Below are 20,487 nucleotides of genomic sequence, written 5' to 3'. Positions count from 1 at the left end.
TCTTCTTCGTGAATCATTGAAGAAATGGACATGTATTATCGCCAGCTAGGTGCACCTTAAAAATGTGTAGCTTTGCAAAGAACTTCGGTATTGATTAATACAATTCGATTGGCAAGCTAACCAATTAACAATTTTAGCCTGAATCACTGATTTGAAATGTTTTTGCCAAAAAATTGCATGAATATTGTTCTTAGTAACTATACCTAATTTGCTAGTAATGTCCCAGTGACGGTACTTTAAATGGCTCAAACATTGCAACGTGTATTTAGGACCACAAATCCAATTTGATGGACGTAATTATTGGGTTTTCTCTGTTCTTGTGGATTTAGATGCAGCATCACCAATTGCTGGTCGATAAAGCAGATGAGGCATCAAAATCAGTGCTCCATTGTCTAGTCCTTCCCTTTTATTCTGCAGGGTAGTGGATATGAAAGAAGGCAAATGCATAATGGAAACATGCGATATTGATCAAATGAGTTGGGAGGAAAAACAGAAGAAAAGAACAAATGAAGGACCCAATTCCAGCTTGATATGTTACGTACGGACTATTGCCTTAGCATTGGTGGCCTCACCAGCCATGAATTGTCCAACGGCCCCGCGCCCAACCCCCCGAAAGGCAGTCATATGGAGATTGATTCATATTGTTGTGGGGTTCTATGTCAAGAAATTAGAGATTTTTTCCCAATTTAATGAAATATTGCGATGAAAATGCACGTCGAACTTGGCCCTTGCAGTTGCAGAAATATTGGGTGCGTGGGGAACTAAATGGGACTGCAATTCGGATTTCTTAATCATTTTGGGAATTCCATATCTATGGGTGCATGAACTTGTAAGGCTTTGTTGAATTCTCGAAAAGAAAGCAATGGCCTATTGGGACTATTGGATTCCCAGGGGAGATTCTCGAAAAACTGAACCAATAATGTTCTAAACAGATTTGCATTATTTGCTCGAGTCATGAAATGCTTAGAAGTAGGTGATTTATCCGGATGCAAGACATATAGGAGTATCAATTTTATCTTTATTTGTATTATTTTCTTAGATATATTATATCTATTGATTTCAAATCTATATGTGTTTGTGTTATGTTTGTTTGATGTATTTTCTGTTATTAATGCAGATTTGTTTGAATGAAATTATCTTTTCTATCAAAAAAAAAAAAGGTCCCTAAACGAGTCAGGAAACCGTAAATATTGCTACTTGACCTAGAGATCGAATAAGGTCGATGTGCTCGAACTCAATCAACTATTAAATTTGATGCTTGGATCACTTTCCCGAGCAGAACATGTAAATTATTAAAAAGTAGTGTATTTTAGTAAATTTATATAAAATATAAATACATTGATAGAATATATGATCTATTGTTGACTTTTGAAATTAATCAAATGCAAAATTTGATGTTGGAGATCACTTTCACAAGTAAAACGTGTAAATTATTAAAATGGTGAGGTCTTTTAGTAATATTATATAAATAAAATGATAAATTATCAAACGAAAACTAGAGTAAAGTATTACTATGCTTGAGCTCTCATTACCAAGCATGTTCGAGCTCGATTTCGTCCAAATTCGAGCAAGCACTTGATTTATCTGCTCACGAGCAACTTACTTTATCAAGAAGAAGTGTGCGTATCCAATTTTTGAATTTTACCAAGATCAAAATAGAATTATCTCACCTTAGTTGTGATGTTTTACAAATCACAAAATGCAGACAATCTTATTCTTGTACCAATACAATAGTATTATCATCATTTGGCAAATGCATACAATGTTGTTGGATGATTATTATTTCAATCCCTTGTTATTTGAGTGTGGTTTAATTTACTTAGTCCCTCAAGTTTGCATAAATCCTATTACAATTTTCAAATTTAGTTTTGAATCTCAACCAGTTTGGTGCCTCAATTTGTTAAACTACTGTTTTTCTCTCCTTAAATTGACCAAAAAAAAAACAGAAAAGAAAAGTCCCTTTTTTTTATATATATAAGTGAAATGTTTTGAATCCAAATTAATCTTTTTTGAAAACGTATGGAAGAAATTTGGGAATTTTCTTCGAGCTTGGATTGGGCAAAGTCCCTAAAAGGGCCAAAACAACGCGCGCGGCTTTTAGCAAATCCTGAAGTTTGAGAAATGCATTGTACCCAGAACGACGACGCTTGACCTTTTTTTTTTTTTTTTTTTTTAATTTTGGGGTACGAGGCCTGACTTCTTGTCCGAAAGTATTAATCAGCCACACCAATTTCCTTCACCCCTCCCCCCCTTTTCCCTCTCTTCCCAAAAACGGAAAAAAAAAAAAATTTGGGATTGCAATTTATTAAACTAGTTCTGTAATATTTCATCATCCTTAATGGTAATATTTTTTGCCGGATCAATTCAAGCAGCAAAGATCATCTTCTTGGCAAGAGAAAAAAGTGGATTAGATTTTACGACTTGAGAATTTTTGGCGGGAAAATGGAGCTTCTGAAACTATCAAAATTCAAGCTCCAACTCAAAGCCCTAATCTCCGAAGTCAAGCAACTCAAAGTACTAATTTATGACAGATGATTCATTGTTATTTTAATTCCACGTCTTAATGTATATCTTCTCCTCCTAATTGACTTTAAATTGCAGGATACAGAAATCTCAGCTAATGATCAAGTCCGAGTTTTGACTCAGGTTTGGACTCAATCCGCTTCAGCATTTTTATTTATTTAGTTATTTATTTTTAATTTCTTCTGTAGCAACTGTTTTCCATGGATGACTACAGAAACAAAAGCAAAGAGACGAGGTTTTTAGTAAAAAGTTAACGGCATTGCAAGCTGAATTAAGTTTATCTAATGATATCCGACAGAAACTCGAAAAGAAGGTATGCATTTTTTTTTTTTGGAATAAGATGATGATAAATTGGTCAATTAGATTGAACTTATCTGTTGAAGTAATTGGAAACTAAATTTGTTTTGATAGGTGAGTTGCCTTGAGAGTGAAAATGGGTTGCTAGAGAGTAAGCAGCAGGAGTTGGTGGAGACAATTAGCAGCTTACTTCAATCAAAACAGAGTTTTTTCCAAGTTTATGAGGTTTGCTTTAGTTGCTTTTCTGTTATTAGGAAAGTTTGAATGTTTATCAATTGGTAAACGGATTGCAGTTAGAGGTGATAGAAAATTAATTACTGTGTTTCTAACTGTTTAATGAGGTGGGGTTGTTTATGTTTGAGTGGATTAATAGGTAAAGACCCGTTTGAGTTTGCTATGCCAGAATGCAAATTGAACGTCCGAGGCAAATTTTATAACTTCTAGTCTCTTTGGGTCAAGCTAATAACTTTATTATGATCTTTCTTTTAAAAAAAAAAAAAAGAAAAAGAAAAAAATTTATTGAATCTCTCTTCTTTTGGTGATCGACAATGAAGCTTGCTGCTTAATGGCTTAGAGGTGGAATGTTCTATCTGTGTTGCGAAGCTGGTACATTGTATTCCTAATAATCCATGTGCAAAAGCAGCGCTGTGATCAGAAAGTATCGTATGTTCTGTTAATGCAGTCTTCTCTTTCATTGTTCAATTGTAATCGCAGCTGTTGAAGATGAAGGTTTGCATTCATTATAATCAGGAAACCTCTTGCAATTTGCAAGTCTACTTTTCCTCATCTGGCTCCAAATGTTACTTTAAGTTTCATACTAGTATCATTGCTAATTGTTTTCTTTCAATTGGATAAGCATGTGTTGGGGAACAGTTAAATGTCATGTTATCAAGTCTATAAAGTTGGCTGAAAACTATTTTTAGCTGCTCTGTGTGCTAGCTGGGATTTAGAAGCATTTTGTGATTACGCTGTCTTTATATCTGTAGTTACGAGATTGCCCTCTCTCTGTTCTTCAGTAGTGGATTTTATAGTTGCAACAGTAAAACTCAATCATCCCAGAGGGCTTGTTTACTTCAAATCTTGTTTTTGCAATCAATACAAGGAGGCAGTTAATATTGTTACATTATTTCTCAGGACTCCTTTGGAGAAATGAAACGAGCTATGGAAGACAGAGATAAAAAGATTGCTGTTCTTTCTGAGAAGATAAAAGCTCATTCCCTACTATTTGACACAATTGAAAAGGAGGCTAATTCTATCAAGCAGGTCGTGAGTAATGCAGAGAACGCTTTAAAAGAAAGAGAAGAAGTAGGCATGTAACTTTCTGCAGAGCAGAGCTTTATTGTTTGTAGTCTTGCCATGTTAACTTTTCTTTTTTCTTCCAGTTGTTGGATTAAAGAGGAAATTTGATGAGGCTTCTACGTGGGAAACACTATTTTTGGGTAACCTGCTATCTCTATTTACTGTCACGTGTGGCGCATTCTTCATTCATTTTCTGAAGTCCTCCCATTTTATGCTACGTTAAAAAATTGACCAGGTTATTCTCTTCCAGAGTTTTTTTTTGTACAACAGTGTGTCATCGGATTATACCACCACAGCATGAATTGAAAAATGGATGTTCTTTATTGGTGATTTATAAACTCTCTTGGGTGCATAAATCTGAGCAATATAATTCTTTTTTGTGAAAAAACTGCTTTGACACTGTTCCTCGCAGAAACAATCAATAACCTGGAAAGAAAACTGAGAGATGATGATGAGCTCAAAAGGAAGGATAAAATCATTTTGGATCTGGAAGCACAGATAGAGGCAGCAAAATCAACCTATGACTTCCAACCAAGAGTTGATGAGATATCCATGAACTTTTTAAAGATCTTTGTGGTCTGTTATCCTAGCTATATTGATAATAGAAAAGTTTTTTGAATGTCTTGTCTTGACTAGCCAAACCTTCAGAATGCATTAGCTGCCAAGGAAATCATTATACAGAATTTAATCTTGGAGAAACAAGTAGGCAGCATGATTTTTGCTTTGTTCCTTTAAAGCACAATAAATATCATTATGACTCTTAAACCTTTTCTTGTACATTGATTGATCAGGCATTGCATTTTGAAGTTCGTAATCTGGGTTTTACCATGAAGAAGATTCAAGATGCTGTCTCAGGAATGGATGAAGAGGTTAGAGAAAGGTCCATTTTATATGTCACAGGATCGCTCTATGCTATAATTGTCAGTAGTGGTTCTTCTGAACCATTTCCTCATCAGTACAAGTATGCGAGACTCTAGACATCAGAATTCTAGACATGAGTTATCTTGTCCGTGCTTCTGCAGCTCAATAAGAAATGACATGCTGCAAAGTCAATATGGGGAATATTAATAGTTGGGTTTTTCTGCCATGAATTCTTTATGGCTTTCCTCTTTCAGATGGAGTTTTCGTCAACCATAGATCACTTAGTGACATTACCATACGTTATCAAATGATACTTTTGGAGTACAAGTACAGCTGTTAGTTTAGTTGTTTCTTCTAGGTGATTCTTTGCAAGGACTCTCAGTTCAATCAACCTTTTCTAACCCCTTGGTGGTGTCGAAATGCCTAGAAACATTATTATTACTATGGATTGCATTTATGTGGTTCAGCATTACTTTTTCATTTTTCTTCTTCAGCACTAATTGCTAAACTTTTGATGCTGTTCCAGAATAGGAAATCATTTTCCTCAATTTTATATGAAGCAGAGGAATGCGTAACAAATGAAAGCAATGAAGTCAAAGGGTAATCCATCCCTGCTTGCTTACTGTTGGATTCATTTATGTACCTTTTATTAATGAACTTTTGGTGTCTTAGTCTAACTTTGTCGAATTCAAATCCTTTCATGCTATATTGGTAGTTCGAGAATTGTGTTATTTAGTAAATCATCACTAGGCAGCATAAAGTCAAATGTGATCAATAAACGAGGAGAAAGATCATCATCCATAGAAGGAGCAAAAAAGTGGAGTCTTTCTAATTGGCTGTCTATTTGCGCGCAGATTAGGAGATGTTCAAGAAGAGGAAGATGGCTGTCACCAAAATACTTCTGCTGTAGGAGCTGTTGAAAATTCAGGGTTCTTCTAGTTTTCTGGATGTCAGAGTTGTACATTCAGGAACAATCAATAGGAATCATAAAGGAAAATGCTTTGAAGTTCAAATCTGTATTATTACTTGAAACTCTGTCTACTAATTTGTGTAGTCTTGACAGTCGTGACATGGTCAAGGAAAATGTTTTAAGTTCAAATCATACATATATGACATATTCATAGTTGTATTATTACTTGAAACTCTCTTTACTAATTTGTGTAGTCGTGATACAGTAAATTTATGTACTAATACAATAATGGTATGCACTTAAACAGTTAAATAACAAGTGTAAAAAAATAACACCACAAGGGGCAATTGGTGATTTCTGTCGGGCTCTGCTCGGATCTGATTTGAGTTGGAATTGCAGGCTAACTCCTCATGTTCTCCGATGATTTCTCGCTTCATTTTAAAGTTCAAGGACTAGCAAGGAATTATAATCTTTTTTCCCATTCAAAAGAAAAAATATGTGACCAGTTAGCTATATTGGGCAACTTGCAATACACCATTAGCAATGTGCCAAGCTGTTGTACCAAACCGAAGAATATTCGGCAGAAACAGAAAGAGATGAAGTTTCGTAGCGCGATGATCTTAAGATTTCAAAAAACAAGATTCACAAAAAACAAACTAATTATGTTATGCGTTGCCATCTTGGTCGTAGTTTAGGTAATCCACGAAAGAATCCAGAAACAGCTGATGATTGGTGATAAAGACAATCATTTTCAGCATTGTCATTGTGATACTTAGTCAAAATCAACCTATTAATTATGTCCCAATGTTTTGTTTGTATGAAGGCTTTGCCTAAGAGATTCATTGGCTAAATCATAAATGGGACCTCAAGTATTAATTTTTCGAAGAAGTAAAACTGAATCTTAAGATTACCCCGAGTACAATGGAATTCTTATCTCTTATATTATATAAAAATGAGTTGTGATCAAAGGTTGTGTTTGAATTTCAACCGCAAGAGCAGAAATAGTTTGAAAATCTGAGAATATTTGGAGTATCGTTAGAGCATTAGGTACACAAGTCATGATAGTTTTGAACTTGTTGTAATTACATGGTTGGCTTTTGGGACATTTAAGGTTAATGGTAGTTTGGAAATACAAGAATGTTCGGCCTGTGATTGTAGCATTGAGTACAAGTTATTCCAACTCTCATTTTGCTATAATTACTTAAATGTTGTTTTCCTCATTAAATGTGAGAGTAATGCCTTTTCTGCTTTTTGAGCATTTGGTGTGGTAGGGATTTCAGTGATTGAACTAATAGCTCATTATTTTTTAGTAATAGTTTTCGGCAATTTCGCAGACCTATTTGAATGGCTGTCTCTCTACCTTCTTCTGTTAGGTTCTCTTTATCTTCTGTACGTTCCTTATGCAACTTATGCTATTACTATTATCCAGAATAAATAGCTCAAAAAAAGTGGGATGAAAAGCAATGGCAGAAGGTTCCACCAGTGGAAATAATTAATTCGGCCAAAGATATAAATCTCTTTAGTCTTTATAGGCTTGGCCTTTAGGGTATATCCACCTTTAGGGTATATCCAAGATTCGAAGCACCTCGATCTTGAACAAGTACTTTTTCTCGAACAATAAAAATCTTGAGCGAGTACACTTATTATTAGCTACTATACAATAATATATTCTTGTTTCTTCCGGTAGAATTTGTTTCGTGTCCCACGACCTAAAAGACAAAAAAAAAAAAAAAAGGAAAATGAGAAATAGAAGCAACAAAGAAAGAGGCTAAAGAAGCGGGTTATGAAAGATTTCACGCCATCGCAGCTGCAGACAACGTTCGCATTACGATTGCCTTTGCCGCCGCTCCCCAAACAAAGGTGCATTTGGATTGACAATTATTTGATTTTTTTAATATATAATATATGACGTGAAGTGTGTAAAATAAAAGGGTAGTTAAAATAATAAAAGGATGAATATTTTAAAATAAGGGAAGAACAAAATTTAAGATGTGGAGGAAAAAATAAATAAATAAATAATCTCACTTTGCAAAGGAATGCATTTCTTCAAATATCATCAAGGAAAAAAAAATGCCTTGCCATTACATTACGTTTCTGTGTCTTTCTTTAAAATCAAATATTCGAAAAATCGTAATGTAGCAAGAATGCAACGAAGTAACTTTTTTCTATAGCAAATGGTTGCTCACAAGACTACTTCTTTTTTGTCTGTTTTTTGCCTTCGAGTTAGGAAAAGGTTGCTTACAAGATACTACAAACCTATACTATCCTCGCTCCATGAACGCCATTTTTTTTCTTCTTTAAGCAGCAAAGGATGCTATTACACTACTCTTTTACGCCATTCATTACCTCCCAAAAATCCTAATAAAACGAGATTAATTATGAGAACAAGTAGAGCACCTCAATCAATATGTAGCATATTTAGTATTTTTTTTTTTTGTCGATACGATAGAATTCCTATAATCTAAGCTAACCTATTCTAAGGGGGAGGGGAAGGGGACTCGATGTGAGTAGAAACTCCATCGAAACTGGTCAATGAAAACCGTCACATATTGTGACAAATTTTGTGGGAGGCAAGGTTCGAACCCTTGACCTCCCGCACCACCAAGCCTAAGAAGGCTTGGGATGACCACTGGGCGGCGTAGCATATTTCATATTCGCTCTCTTGATTTTCAGCTAATTACTACTGTTTCTGTAATTTTCCCACCTTTTTATTTTGAGGAAACCACACCGAGTCTCTTAATGCCGAGTACGTTTTGGATCCTCTTAAACAAGTATATCGAGCAAAAACCAAAAAAAAAAAAAAAATTTTTTTTTTTGAAGGTGACTATTTTGTCCCATGAATTTTAATTTTTCTAACTGAACTCAGACTTTTCTATTACCTTAAAGTGCAGAGCATGAGTATGATACCCTACTTCTTTCCTTGTATTTTCATGATGAATTCGACACACAAATATAATTCAATAGGATTTTTTTGAATAAAAAAATGTACTGTGGCGATTTGATGTATGTGAGATAAAAAGGTGATTGAAAAATATGTTTACAGAAAATGTAAAAAAAATTTGTTTGGGTAGAAAATCACAATCCAAACAATTTGATACTAGAAAAAAGGGAGTACCTAAAAGGGACTGTGGAAATCATGTGCTCTACTATATTAAACAAGCAAGATATTAGCGTGATGAAAGTAAAAGATTTTTTACTATATATGCACTGTATATGGTTTAGGGGGGTAAATGAATTGGATGGACAAGTTAGCTTGAGGTCTACTCAAATTGAGACCATTATTGGCAAGTTTTACGCAGACCTTGCTTTGGATCTCTACTGCAAATCTTCCTTTTCTTTATTGCACTGCACATTTTTCAACACCTTATGTACTGCCACACGATCTCAGAGAGCCATTATTACTATATCCTTCAAACAAATTAATAGGTTTACGGATCTTCTTAGTTAATTACTCCATGAGGCAATGTCGAGAGAGGTGGAAGAGTAATTAATCACTCTTTATTGCAGCGTAATGAATCAGTGTAACTTTTGGGCTTCTTATTAATTAAATCTTAAAAGCGTGATCGCTGATATAGAAGTTGTTGAGGATTTTATGACATCCATTAATTACCCATTTGACTGGTGAATAGATCGCAAACTTCCCCAGTCAAATCTCATCAACCCCACACTTTGCTCGAAAGAAAAAAGCGCACATCTTGATGCACTACACTCAATGCCCCTCTTGGCCTTTTGCCTACAATTTTGACAATAATATAATCATCCTCGAATTTCTTTGGTACTAAAAAGATTTCCCATCTCCTTTTCCTTTGATTTTCTTTGAAGTCAAACAATTACTCAGACAAGAACGACAAAATTTTCGATCTAGCATATCATAAGAATAGATACCGAGTTTTTTTTTTTTTACTACTTTTATGGTAAATAAAAAAAAAAGTTTGGTACGAGATTACACCATACAAGAGGCGGGACAAAAAGGAGTGGTTTGAAGCAATTATTGTCGGGCCTAAGGGGTGTTCGAGAAAAATGGATCGCTCCTCTCGGGTTACAGGAAATTAGTCGGATCGAAGATCCAGATATCTTGTATAAAAAAAAAAGAAGCAATTACAGCACTAGTATTTGCCGAAATTCATATTCACATAGTCCTACATTATTGTAATCATAGCTGAGCGCAGATTCAACGCAAATCGAAACCAACCCATTATTATTTTTTATTTTTTGAAGGAACCCATTATTGAACCAAAGTTACAAAAAAAAAAAAAAAAAAAAAAAAATCCGACACCATTGCAAACATGAACAAGATAGTAGTAACTGTACTCGTACTTGTAGAACCAGGGACCTGGGACAATTGTCCTTGTCTGAATCTACAAGCGTTAAGCAAATCTAAACTACTTTTAACTTCTAAAAAATTCCTGAAATATAAGCATTATTAAGGAGGCTAGTAGATAATGATTGATGAGCTGTACCGTGAGGGTTCGATGAGTCATCATACTACCGAAAACATTTTTGTCATTAGAGCAATTCTATAAGTAAATTCCCATAAATATAAGCAAATTGACCCGGACATTTATTTTAATATTAATGGGCATATCCAAACACAAAAAAAGAAAAGAAAATATATATAAGTAGCATTATTATTATTTTTTAATTAAAGTGGTACTACTACTACTAAAGTAAAGTAGTGTAAAATGGATCCACGTACCAGACAGACTACTATTTGGGCCCAGATTTAAGCAGTGGCAGTAAATAGATTTCGGTGACAGACAGCTGAGACAAGTAACGTTAAAAAAGCGTGAGGGATTTTTAGAAGCTGAAAGCCTGAAACTGACGATCCCACACGTTGAGGAGCCCATAATTGCGCCACGTGGGCTATTCCTTGACTGGGTCCCCAATCCCAGATGGTGCTTCCCCCACCTCACCTCTCCGGCTCTCTCCCCACCACGGCCACCGCCCCTGATCATCCAACTGCCTTCTCACTGATTGATTTTGTCCCTTAGATAGTTAGATAGATTATGGTATTGACTATGCTCCCTCTGGCTTCGGTCTTCACCACACCAAAATTTTTTTTTTTTTTTAAATAATTTTACGTTAACTTATTTGCCTGTCTAGCTCAATAGAAAATTCCCAACCCCTCCACCTAGAAAACGAAAAAGATAGTCTAATGAGTATAAGAACCAAGTTTAATAAGTTCCCTTTCTTGATTCTATATTGCGTTGCGGGTTCTATTCTTTTTCACGGCTTCCCATCTGGGATTTTTATATTTTTAGTTGATCATCAGCTGTAGTGGGTCTAGATGATATAAAGGAGAAAAAAGACTTGTGGATTTTGCCTTCGATTTGTGACGTTTTGCAGAGCAGACTGAAAAGAGACAGGGGAGGAGGGGGGGGGGGTTAGCAGCCGGGTAGGGGACATGGGTGCATGTGTATCAAGGCCAGAGAGTTGTGTGGGAGGTAAATTTGGAGGGTCCAAGAAAAAGTCTAGGAGAAGAAGAAAAGGGGTGAGGAGAAAAGTTCCTTCTCACTTACCTGACCGATCATCATTGGATAAATTTGACAACAAGTCTCTTCCTTTGGATCCCTCCTTCAACAATCCCACCTATAATAAAGGTTCTCTCTCTCTCCCCTTTTGTACGTTTTCTTTCTGTTGATAAAATTTGTCTCCTTGTCATTCAATTTGCTGTATCTATATCCTCGGATTTAACTATTTAGGTTATTGATCTGGTATGCTGTTCTTTATGAAGCCTTGGACTGATTTTTGTTTGGAGTTTTGAAGTCTTCAGTTGACTTTTGTGATTAATTGATGCATTGCATGTGATGGAAATGTGGAGATTGGGTGCTGCATTTTCCCGTAGCAGCTGATGATCCATATCTGACTGCAGAAATATTTTGAGTTTTTCTTTATTAAACCCTTTTTGGGCTGGCATTTCTTTCCTCAGAAAAAGAAGGAGACTTTGTTTTGTTCCCTTTTTTGGGTGTCTGAGTTTTGGGTTGGAATGTTATTTAACAAGTTCATGCTGTTACTGATAGAGCAAAATGTGGGTTCCTAGTTGAAATGCAATGTTTTTTATATGATGCCGAGGCTGTTGAGAGCTTGTGTATTTTGCTCTTCGAACATACTGAAGATGTGGAAATGCTAAAGGATCACTAAGTAGTTTGCCAGCCAAGCCTTTTGAGCTGTTGAGCTGGTCATGGTTAAACATGGTTGAAACTTCTGTGGTTTTCCAGATGATTGTTAATACTGGGATTAGAACTTTGTTGCTGGCAGGAAATGATTGAACTCTGAGCTTACTAAGCAAAAATCTGGTGAGAACTGTGATTGTGCAAATTACTCAGATGTGGTAGAGTATTCCCAGTATATTGAGCACAAGGCTTTCTTCTGTTTTTGGCATGATGACATCTGGATTTAAGCACTAGATATTTATTTCTTAGATTGATATCCTTACATTCAGATTTAGTGGAGATTTTGCATTCTGAAATCAGGATATTAACACGACTGAAAATCATAAATGCAGCATTGTACTTTTTGGGAGGTAATAATGAGCTCGAAGGTGCATTTTGATTTCAAGATGCATCTCTAGTTTTGTCATTTGGACAATTTTAGCATGAATTTTCTGGTGAGACTTTCAGTTATGCATCAAGGTTTCTAATTGAAGTAGTTGTATCAGCATCAGGACGTTAATGGACAATAAAGGGATCATAGATTCCTGCTGCTGGAGATAAAACTCTGCTACAAATATATTTTCAATTGTTTGAAGTTTGATCAAGATTTTTTGATGAGATTGTTTTGTTCTTTGTGGTAATGGTAACAGGAAGCACTGAGGAGGAATGGCATGATTCTGCTGCAATACTTGAATCTGACTGTAGTGACGATGATTTTCAAAGTGTTCCTGATGGTACATAAACTACTCATTGATCAAAATTTCATAAAATGTATAGCTTGATGATGCATCAACTGAATTCTTGAACTAGAAAAAGAAGAAGTTTGTCTATGATCTAATACGGTTTCACACTTCTTATCAAATCTCACGACTATTTTGTGGACAGATTTGCTCTCCCTCAATGGCTGTGATGCTGCATCAGTGTCTAGTATTACTTCTCCCAAATATGCCAATCAAAGACATGGTGATGCTAATGTGCAATGTGTATCCTCTATTGAGCAGCCACAGGGGCAAGGAGACTTGTCAAATCAGAATTCTGCTCGGAACTCTGTCAGTGGAGTTTCAAAAAGTTCAGGGCATCCTAATGACTGTGAATTGCGGGTGAAATTTGATGGATCCTCCAGTGAGGTGCAACCTGTTTTCCTTGATGAAATATCCTCTTCGGCAGATGAAAGTGCTGACAGGGAGGATGGCTTGATGGATAACTGTGGTATTCTTCCAAACAATTGTTTGCCTTGTCTAGCTTCAACTGTCCCATCTGTGGAAAAGAGGAGATCTCTGAGCTCCAGTCCACCAAGTGCTAGGAAAAAGGCTGCCTCGAAACTTTCCTTCAAGTGGAGGGAAGGACATTCTAGTGCAAATTTGCGTGAGTAACTGTATTTGATTTGCATATGTATCCACTTCCACTTGAAACTACAAATTAACTATGCCTATGGTTGAGTTTCTATGTTTATAATTTATTTACTGCTGTCTCATACCCACCTCTTCTCTCTGTGGTATTGCGGTCAAACTGCATCATCTCTTGCTCCTTATAGGTTTACACATATTGTTTGAGATGAAATCACTCATCTGGGTATAAGATATGAAGTGGACATGCTTATTATAAGAAAGAAAAGTGGGGGAAAATCTTTTCTATAAACATTTAACGGGATCATTTTTCTAATGAAGCATAAATAGTTAATGTTATGTTAGACTGCCAATGATTATTGAGCATGCTACTTGCTTAAGTTTGCTATCTTTCATTCAAATGGTAATCTATTAACTTTAAAAAATGACCCTCAGTAACTTCTTCAGGACTGAATAAAGGCCTTGTGTAATGAAGCTATGTAAGATTTATTTCTACATCCTGTGGGCATTTTAAATTTGGTTCCTTCAGGCATTCAAGTAGCTTTGACTGCTATTCATGGTGAGAAACTGTCTATAAGAATGCTTTTACGAAATTGCTTGATATGTGATGTTGAATCCCTCACAAATGCTGAAATGGGGAAAAGGGTGCATTTGCAAATGAGGCAGTTTCATCTATAATACAGCTACTATAGTCATCGGCAAGTTTGGCAGAGTACTGATAATTATTCCTTGCAGTTTCTTCAAAGGCGCTTTTACAAAGGCCAATTGCCGGATCCCAGGTACCTTTTTGTCCCTTGGAGAAGAAGATTTCTGACAGTTGGTCTCAGATTGAACCGAGTACTTTCAAAGTTCGGGGGCCAAATTATCATAGGTTGGAGGACATTCTCAACTATTTCAAAGTTTTGCACCCAAACACATTTATGCATTTTGTGTATATGGTCTTTCCCATCTCTCTCATGTGGTTCTCTTGTGCTTTTACTATGCAGAGATAAAAGGAAGGATTTTGCTCCAAATTATGCAGCATATTACCCATTTGGTCTTGATGTATTTTTATCTCCGAAGAAAGTTAATCATATTGCTCGATTTGTGGAGCTTCCAGCCATAAACTACTCTGGGGCACTTCCTTCTATTCTTGTTGTCAATGCTCAGGTATTAAAACTTGCAATTTATGGCAGTTCCTTGTCATTTAACACCATACAGAAATGACTTTTCCAGAAAAGAATTGCATGGAATATCACGATATTTACCTGGATTTTATTTGCTTCCTCAGAGGTTATCAAATCTGACAATGCACATAAAGTTCCGATAATGTTCTATTTCTTCATTCAGTTTATTTATTGGAATTAGACAACCTTCTAGAAAGCTACAGGATGTATGGTTGGTGTGATATTGAGTTGGATTAGTTCTAATACTGTGCTCAAGTTTGTTTCTGTCTTCTTTTTTTTTTTCCCTTCAAATTCATGACAAAGCATGTGGTGTACTTTAGCATGAAGTCTTGACTCTAGTTCAGTGCCCTTTAACTGTCTATGAAGCCTTCTACCTGTCTCTAATTGCTTTTTCTTATCTAATTCTCATACATTATCCTTTCCTCTCTGATCATTTTAGTTTCTCTCTCCAGGATTATCAGTTTATATGTTGGCTTATGCCTCAATATTTGCTTAGACATTGCTCTTTAAGATAAAGCTGCATTACTATAGAAGTTGAGTTGCTCAGTTGTTCCATATCTAACACCTGTTTATTTAAGTATCCTTCATGTTTTCGTGGTTATACAGATACCACTGTATCCAGCCACAATTTTTCAAAATGAAACTGATGGAGACGGGATTAGTTTTGTTATGTACTTTAAACTTTCAGAGAGTTATGCAAAGGAACTTCCATTCCATTTTCAAGAAAGTATCAGGGTAAGTTGGATCATTTTAATTTTTCACTTGAATTTTGACAAGTTAAAATTTGAAGGTAGCATCCTAAAGTGCTCGAGTTTTTCACTTCATTTCTAGTTGAAATATTCCTTGAGCAATAATAACTCAGTGAAGAGAACATATAATAACACCTCTGTCCATGAATGCCTTGCCAAAATTTTCATGTAATACTCTTTTTTCTTGGTTTACTATATATTGTGGTGCAGAGGTTAATCAATGATGAGGTGGAAAAAGTAAAAGGCTTTCCTGTAGATACAAATGTACCTTTCAGGGAAAGGTTAAAAATCTTGGGGCGTGTAGGCAATGTGGATGATCTCCGTTTAAGTGCGCCTGAGCGAAAGCTTATGCATGCCTACAATGAAAAGCCTGTTCTTTCACGTCCGCAACATGAATTTTTCTTGGTGAGAGTCAACTTTAAGCTTGAAATTGTTTTTGTTTAGATGTTCTTGTTTAGTCTTGTTAGCCATCTATGTAGAGAAGCAGCATAATTATGGATAAAAGCTTGAAACTTTCAATTATAAGAGCTCTCACTGATACTCGTTGAAATTGTAGAGAGAGACAAACATCTTGATGATATCAATCCCTAAGAACCATGAAAATTTTTCTGCAGGGAGAAAACTATTTTGAGATTGATTTGGATATGCATCGATTTAGCTACATCTCTAGAAAAGGTTTTGAAGCATTCCTAGACCGGCTAAAGTTTTGCATCTTGGACTTTGGCCTCACAATTCAGGCAAGCAACTGTTTTGAGTGCACAATTCTTTCACTCTTGTTTTATTCGTTCGTTCTTTCTTAATACAGTTCTGGGCCGTAAAATATCTTTCTAATGTACATGTTTTTTCTTTTTTGTCCCCTTTTTTTTTGGTTGGTGGCATACCAGGGTAACAAAGCTGAGGAGTTGCCGGAGCAGATTTTATGCTGCATACGGCTAAATGAAATTGATTATGCGAATTATCAGCAATTGGAGTTTAGTAATGAGTCCCTTTAGCAGGTGGAGAACTTGTTAGCTTCAAGATAATGACGAATAGTGCAAAACTTCATTCTACAGCAACTTTTGTTGCCGCCCCGGGAAGCTTAACATTCTTGGATACGCCAAAAATATATCTGTGGATGACAACAATCCCTTGAATCTAAAAAGAAAGTAAATCATCTGAGTTTTCTAGCAAGCAAAGAGACTGCTGTTAAACTAATGAATCTTGAATAGAGTTCCGACGGTGCTGAGAATGCTCGTCATTCTAGACTTTTACATTAAGCAATGCAAGGTTTCGATGAACTACTTGGGCCATCATGTCCTGCTCCATCTCTGGGTCCTGATTTGCTCGGACCTGAATTCCGGTGTATTATATCCCGGCCTCTCACATGCAACAGTGTAACAGTAGAAAAAATTTGTGCATGTTCTTGAGCCAGCTCTGGTTTTCGTCGTTCCTCTGAGGGTGCGTGAAAGACCTTTTTACACACTTAAATCAAGCCAAAACTGGAGTATGGGGCGGGGGGAATGAAATATAACCTCTAGCCCGCTGGTTCGCTAATAGCTTGAAGTTTTTGGGCCGCACAGTTAGGCTTGACTTTTGATAGGGATACGCATACATGACTGTATTTATAATAAACAGAGGGTTGTGAAAGTAGAAGATCAAATTTCAAAGTTCAGCTTAGTTGTACTTTCTTATTTCCACGTAGAACAGCAACTGCTGTTATATCACATTGTCATACTATGTGTTATAAGCCAAGGCCTAAAAACAAGACTATGGATGTGATGTTTGAGTCCTCTTGCAAGGAGGAAGGGGTGCGCCACAAAGACCTCTGTTTCCAGAATAAGAGCTCTTTGGAAAACCAGTCAGTGGCTTGCCTTGAGGAATTTCCCCTGAAAGAAGATTACCTGACAGGTTCAACTCTCTTAGATGTTTGAACTTCAAAAACTCATATGGTATCGTACCGGTGAACTTATTTTGTTGCAGATTCAGCCTCTCTAAGAGGCTTGCATTTGCTAGTGATTCTGGCAGGACAGAGTTCAACTGATTGTAACTCAAATCCAAACTCCACAGCCACCCTAACTCTCCAATGGATTTTGGCAGTTCACCGTTGAGCAAGTTATTCGACAAATTAAGTTTTGTAATTCTCTGTTGGCTTCCCTTGCCAATCAGCTCGATATCACCTCTGAATCTGTTATTAGAAAGATCAACATATGACAATCCAAAAGGGAAACTACATCTCATTTGAAATAACCAGTTCAGTGAACCTGATAATTTATTTGAGTGAAGGTCCAACTCTTCCAAGTCTTCGAAACTTATAAAGGTAGCAGGAATCTCGGAAGAAAGTGAATTGGTTGAGAGATTCAAATGTTGCAGGTGGAAGCTCCCAAGCCAGGAAGGTATGCTTCCAGTGAGATGATTAGCTGACAAGTCCAATTCCGCCCATCTGCTTGCAGCACTTTGTAGGTACCTTGGAATTTCACCTTCTATTCCACATCCAGCCAAGTGAATCGCGTTTATCGATGGCATATCCACAAGCCAAGTTGGAATTGACGAAAGATTCAGCGGCTTGAATGATAGATAGAGTCTTGAAAGATTCGTGAGAGAAGACATCTCCACAGGTAGTGGTCCTTCAACATGTTGTTCGAGATGCTTAAGGTGAAAAGTGGGAGCAGGCCAATAGTTTTTGGTAGTTTACCAGATAATCTGTTCCCACCAAGATTTAACTCTGCCAATGATTGTAACTGGCCTAAGTTGGAAGGGACTGGCCCCTCAAGCTGGTTATTCTGAAGGGACAGTGTAACGAGTGACTTCAGTTGCCCAAAAGAAGAAGGTATCCTTCCTGTAAGATGATTATTATCCAGTAAAATAGAGCGCAAAGAACTTAACTTGCCAATGGAAAAAGGAATTCCCCCAGTCAACAGATTGTTTGATAGCTTAAGATCTTGGAGTGCCTGCAAGTTACCAATACATTTTGGTATATAGCCTGTTAGTACGTTATTCTCTAGATACAAGTTCACCAGATTCATCAGATTTCCAATAGAATGAGGTATAGAACCCGAAAAATGGTTTGAAGTAAGATCCATTGTTCCAAGACTGCTGAGATTTCCAAGGCTGGAAGGAAGAGAGCCAGAGAAGTTGTTAGAATTTAGATGCACTTCCTCAAGTTTTGATAGCTTACCAATGCTTTCTGGTATTGGACCACTAAGACTGTTGTAAGAGAGGGCCAAAGTTCGGAGCTTTGCCAAATTCCCAATCAGCGGAGGGATCTGCCCTTTGAGGTGAGAAAGTCCACTAAGTTCAAGAACTTCAAGGGAGGTCAGGAGTGACAGTGATGGAGATAACACGCCATCCATACTTGTCTGCGCAGGAGCATCATCAATGGTCATTGCACCAGGGAGTTTCATCTTTATGACTCTTCCAGTGACATTGTCACAAACAATGCCATCCCATTTGCAGCAATCACGCCCAATCCACTTCTCCAGCCGGAATGAATCGTCATGGCGGATCCCAGACTTGAAATCGATCAGCGCCTTGAGGTCATTGGGGTGGCAAGTTTTTTCACCATCACTTGCCTTGCATTCTCCCTTTGTGATCATGAGAATAATTAGAAGAACTAAAACTTCCTTAGAACCCATTTTTTCTGGATGAAACAAGATGGATTTTCTCATTCTTGATTCTTTTCTTAATTCAGTGCTTGTGATTTAAAGGATGCGAGGGATGGGAAGTAGCAAATACTTCTTACTAAAAAAAACAGCTAAACAGGCTTAAAGGATGCGAGGGATGGGAAGGGGTAAATACTTCACTAAAACAGCTAAACGGGCTCTCACGCTTGAATTACCAAATCAGGAAAACCAACCGTTGATGTGTTCATATTCATCGTGTGAAAACGTGCAAGATATCAAGCTCTCTTTAGTCGTCAGCACTAGCAGTCTCGACTGTAACTAAAGGCATGGCGAAACGATGAGATTAGCTGGAAAAAGTACCACTGGCATACTATAATAGGGACGACAGCTTCCCCTTCTTCTTTTTCCGGCAGAGTACATGTAGGTACATAAACAGGAGTATATAGCAATCTGGTACCTACGCATTCATTGCTCGCCTTGTACCTAATATTTATCCCAGCTAGGAATTGTCGCCATAGCAGCGACGAATTTTGATTGAGAAGTGATCGATTCTATCTTTTTTGGTCTTAGGAATTGTATCTAGATGATGTTAATTTCTCATTTTCACATACTAAAGAGGGAAACAAATTAGAAAATGAAGAGAAACATAGGAAGCAGCATTTTTGCCGAGGATCCATGAATATGGAGGCGAATTTGCGTGGGGAAAAGGAAATTTGGAAACATGATAAAACACAAAATTTATCAATTCTAGTTACTTCCAGGAAAAGTGGACAGATGAAACAGATCTTGCAGAATTGGAAGCTGTTGAACTGCTACCATCTCTCTACATGGTCCAAAAATTGGCTTTCCAAGTCAACATTTTTATAGCAATTTGACCTACTTCAGCAAACCTGTCATCCTCTGGCAACATACCGAGAGCAACTAAATATTAAAAAAAGGAAAAAAAATCGAGGCTCATCATTTTTTGCCTAAATCTATGGAGTTATTCTTCCAGTATTTTCCAAATCCGTGTTTTTACTCCCTTGTTTTTGCACGAAAATGTCAAGCGCAGTTTATTGAAAGCGCTCAGAAAGTTAATTAACGTTGAAAACCAGTGCTTTATTTCTCGAGTCCCTGGACATTTTTAAGAGGTTTCATATAATTCCAAATCATTTACTTTAGTCATACTTTTCCGTGTAGAAACCCTAGGATTTCCAATCTGGGTTATCCTTGATGAAGTCTTGGGGATGATTTCCAACTGGAGTTTTGATGCCTTTAGTTGATTTTTTGCTGTAACGAGGCTATCGCGTACAATGTTGATACAGAAAGCTGTATTTAGTTTCAGAGTTGTCTTCGTTTTGGTCCAAATAAAACCTTCTGGGGCTGACATTTCTTTCCTCAGATAAGGGGCAGATCATCATTTCTGCCTTTAATGTTTTATTGAATTTTAAAACTCTCCTGGGAACTGTAAGTGATTAAGTAGGACGATTTATTTGGCAGGTACATTGTGCTTGTAGAAAGGCAAAAGGCGATTATTCTCAAGAGAGTGTTTGAAGTGGCTTCAGTTGCCCAAAAGAGGAAGGTATACTTCCTCTTAGACGATTAT

The 20,487-nt window shown here is 36.7% G+C and overlaps 2 protein-coding genes and 1 pseudogene across 2 annotated transcripts; 2 read left to right on the top strand and 1 right to left on the bottom strand.

Annotated features, from left to right (window-relative positions):
- Positions 1-2,181: 2,181 nt before the first annotated feature.
- On the top strand, positions 2,182-5,977 carry LOC140021027 (uncharacterized). Its single transcript, XM_072071742.1, has 11 exons — positions 2,182-2,514; positions 2,602-2,646; positions 2,738-2,836; positions 2,935-3,045; positions 3,955-4,129; positions 4,203-4,259; positions 4,532-4,665; positions 4,762-4,821; positions 4,911-4,988; positions 5,507-5,580; positions 5,835-5,977. Exons 1-11 carry the CDS (start codon positions 2,443-2,445, stop codon positions 5,917-5,919), a joined length of 990 nt encoding a protein of 329 aa, XP_071927843.1. The 5' UTR covers positions 2,182-2,442; the 3' UTR covers positions 5,920-5,977.
- Positions 5,978-10,606: 4,629 nt separating this feature from the next.
- LOC140021536 (uncharacterized) lies at positions 10,607-16,595 on the top strand. The gene is made up of 9 exons (XM_072072613.1): positions 10,607-11,490; positions 12,693-12,776; positions 12,928-13,407; positions 14,124-14,259; positions 14,375-14,537; positions 15,161-15,289; positions 15,514-15,708; positions 15,918-16,040; positions 16,188-16,595. The coding sequence occupies exons 1-9, from the start codon at positions 11,295-11,297 to the stop codon at positions 16,293-16,295; spliced, it is 1,614 nt and encodes a 537-aa protein (XP_071928714.1). The 5' UTR covers positions 10,607-11,294; the 3' UTR covers positions 16,296-16,595.
- LOC140021538 (uncharacterized) lies at positions 16,187-19,818 on the bottom strand (annotated as a pseudogene).
- Positions 19,819-20,487: the final 669 nt, after the last annotated feature.

This window comes from Coffea arabica, chromosome 11e (genome assembly GCF_036785885.1).
Source record: "Coffea arabica cultivar ET-39 chromosome 11e, Coffea Arabica ET-39 HiFi, whole genome shotgun sequence".
In the NCBI taxonomy this organism is placed as follows: Eukaryota; Viridiplantae; Streptophyta; class Magnoliopsida; order Gentianales; family Rubiaceae; genus Coffea; species Coffea arabica.
Note: the sequence above shows the minus strand (reverse complement) of the source record. Positions and strands in the feature narration are given on the sequence as shown.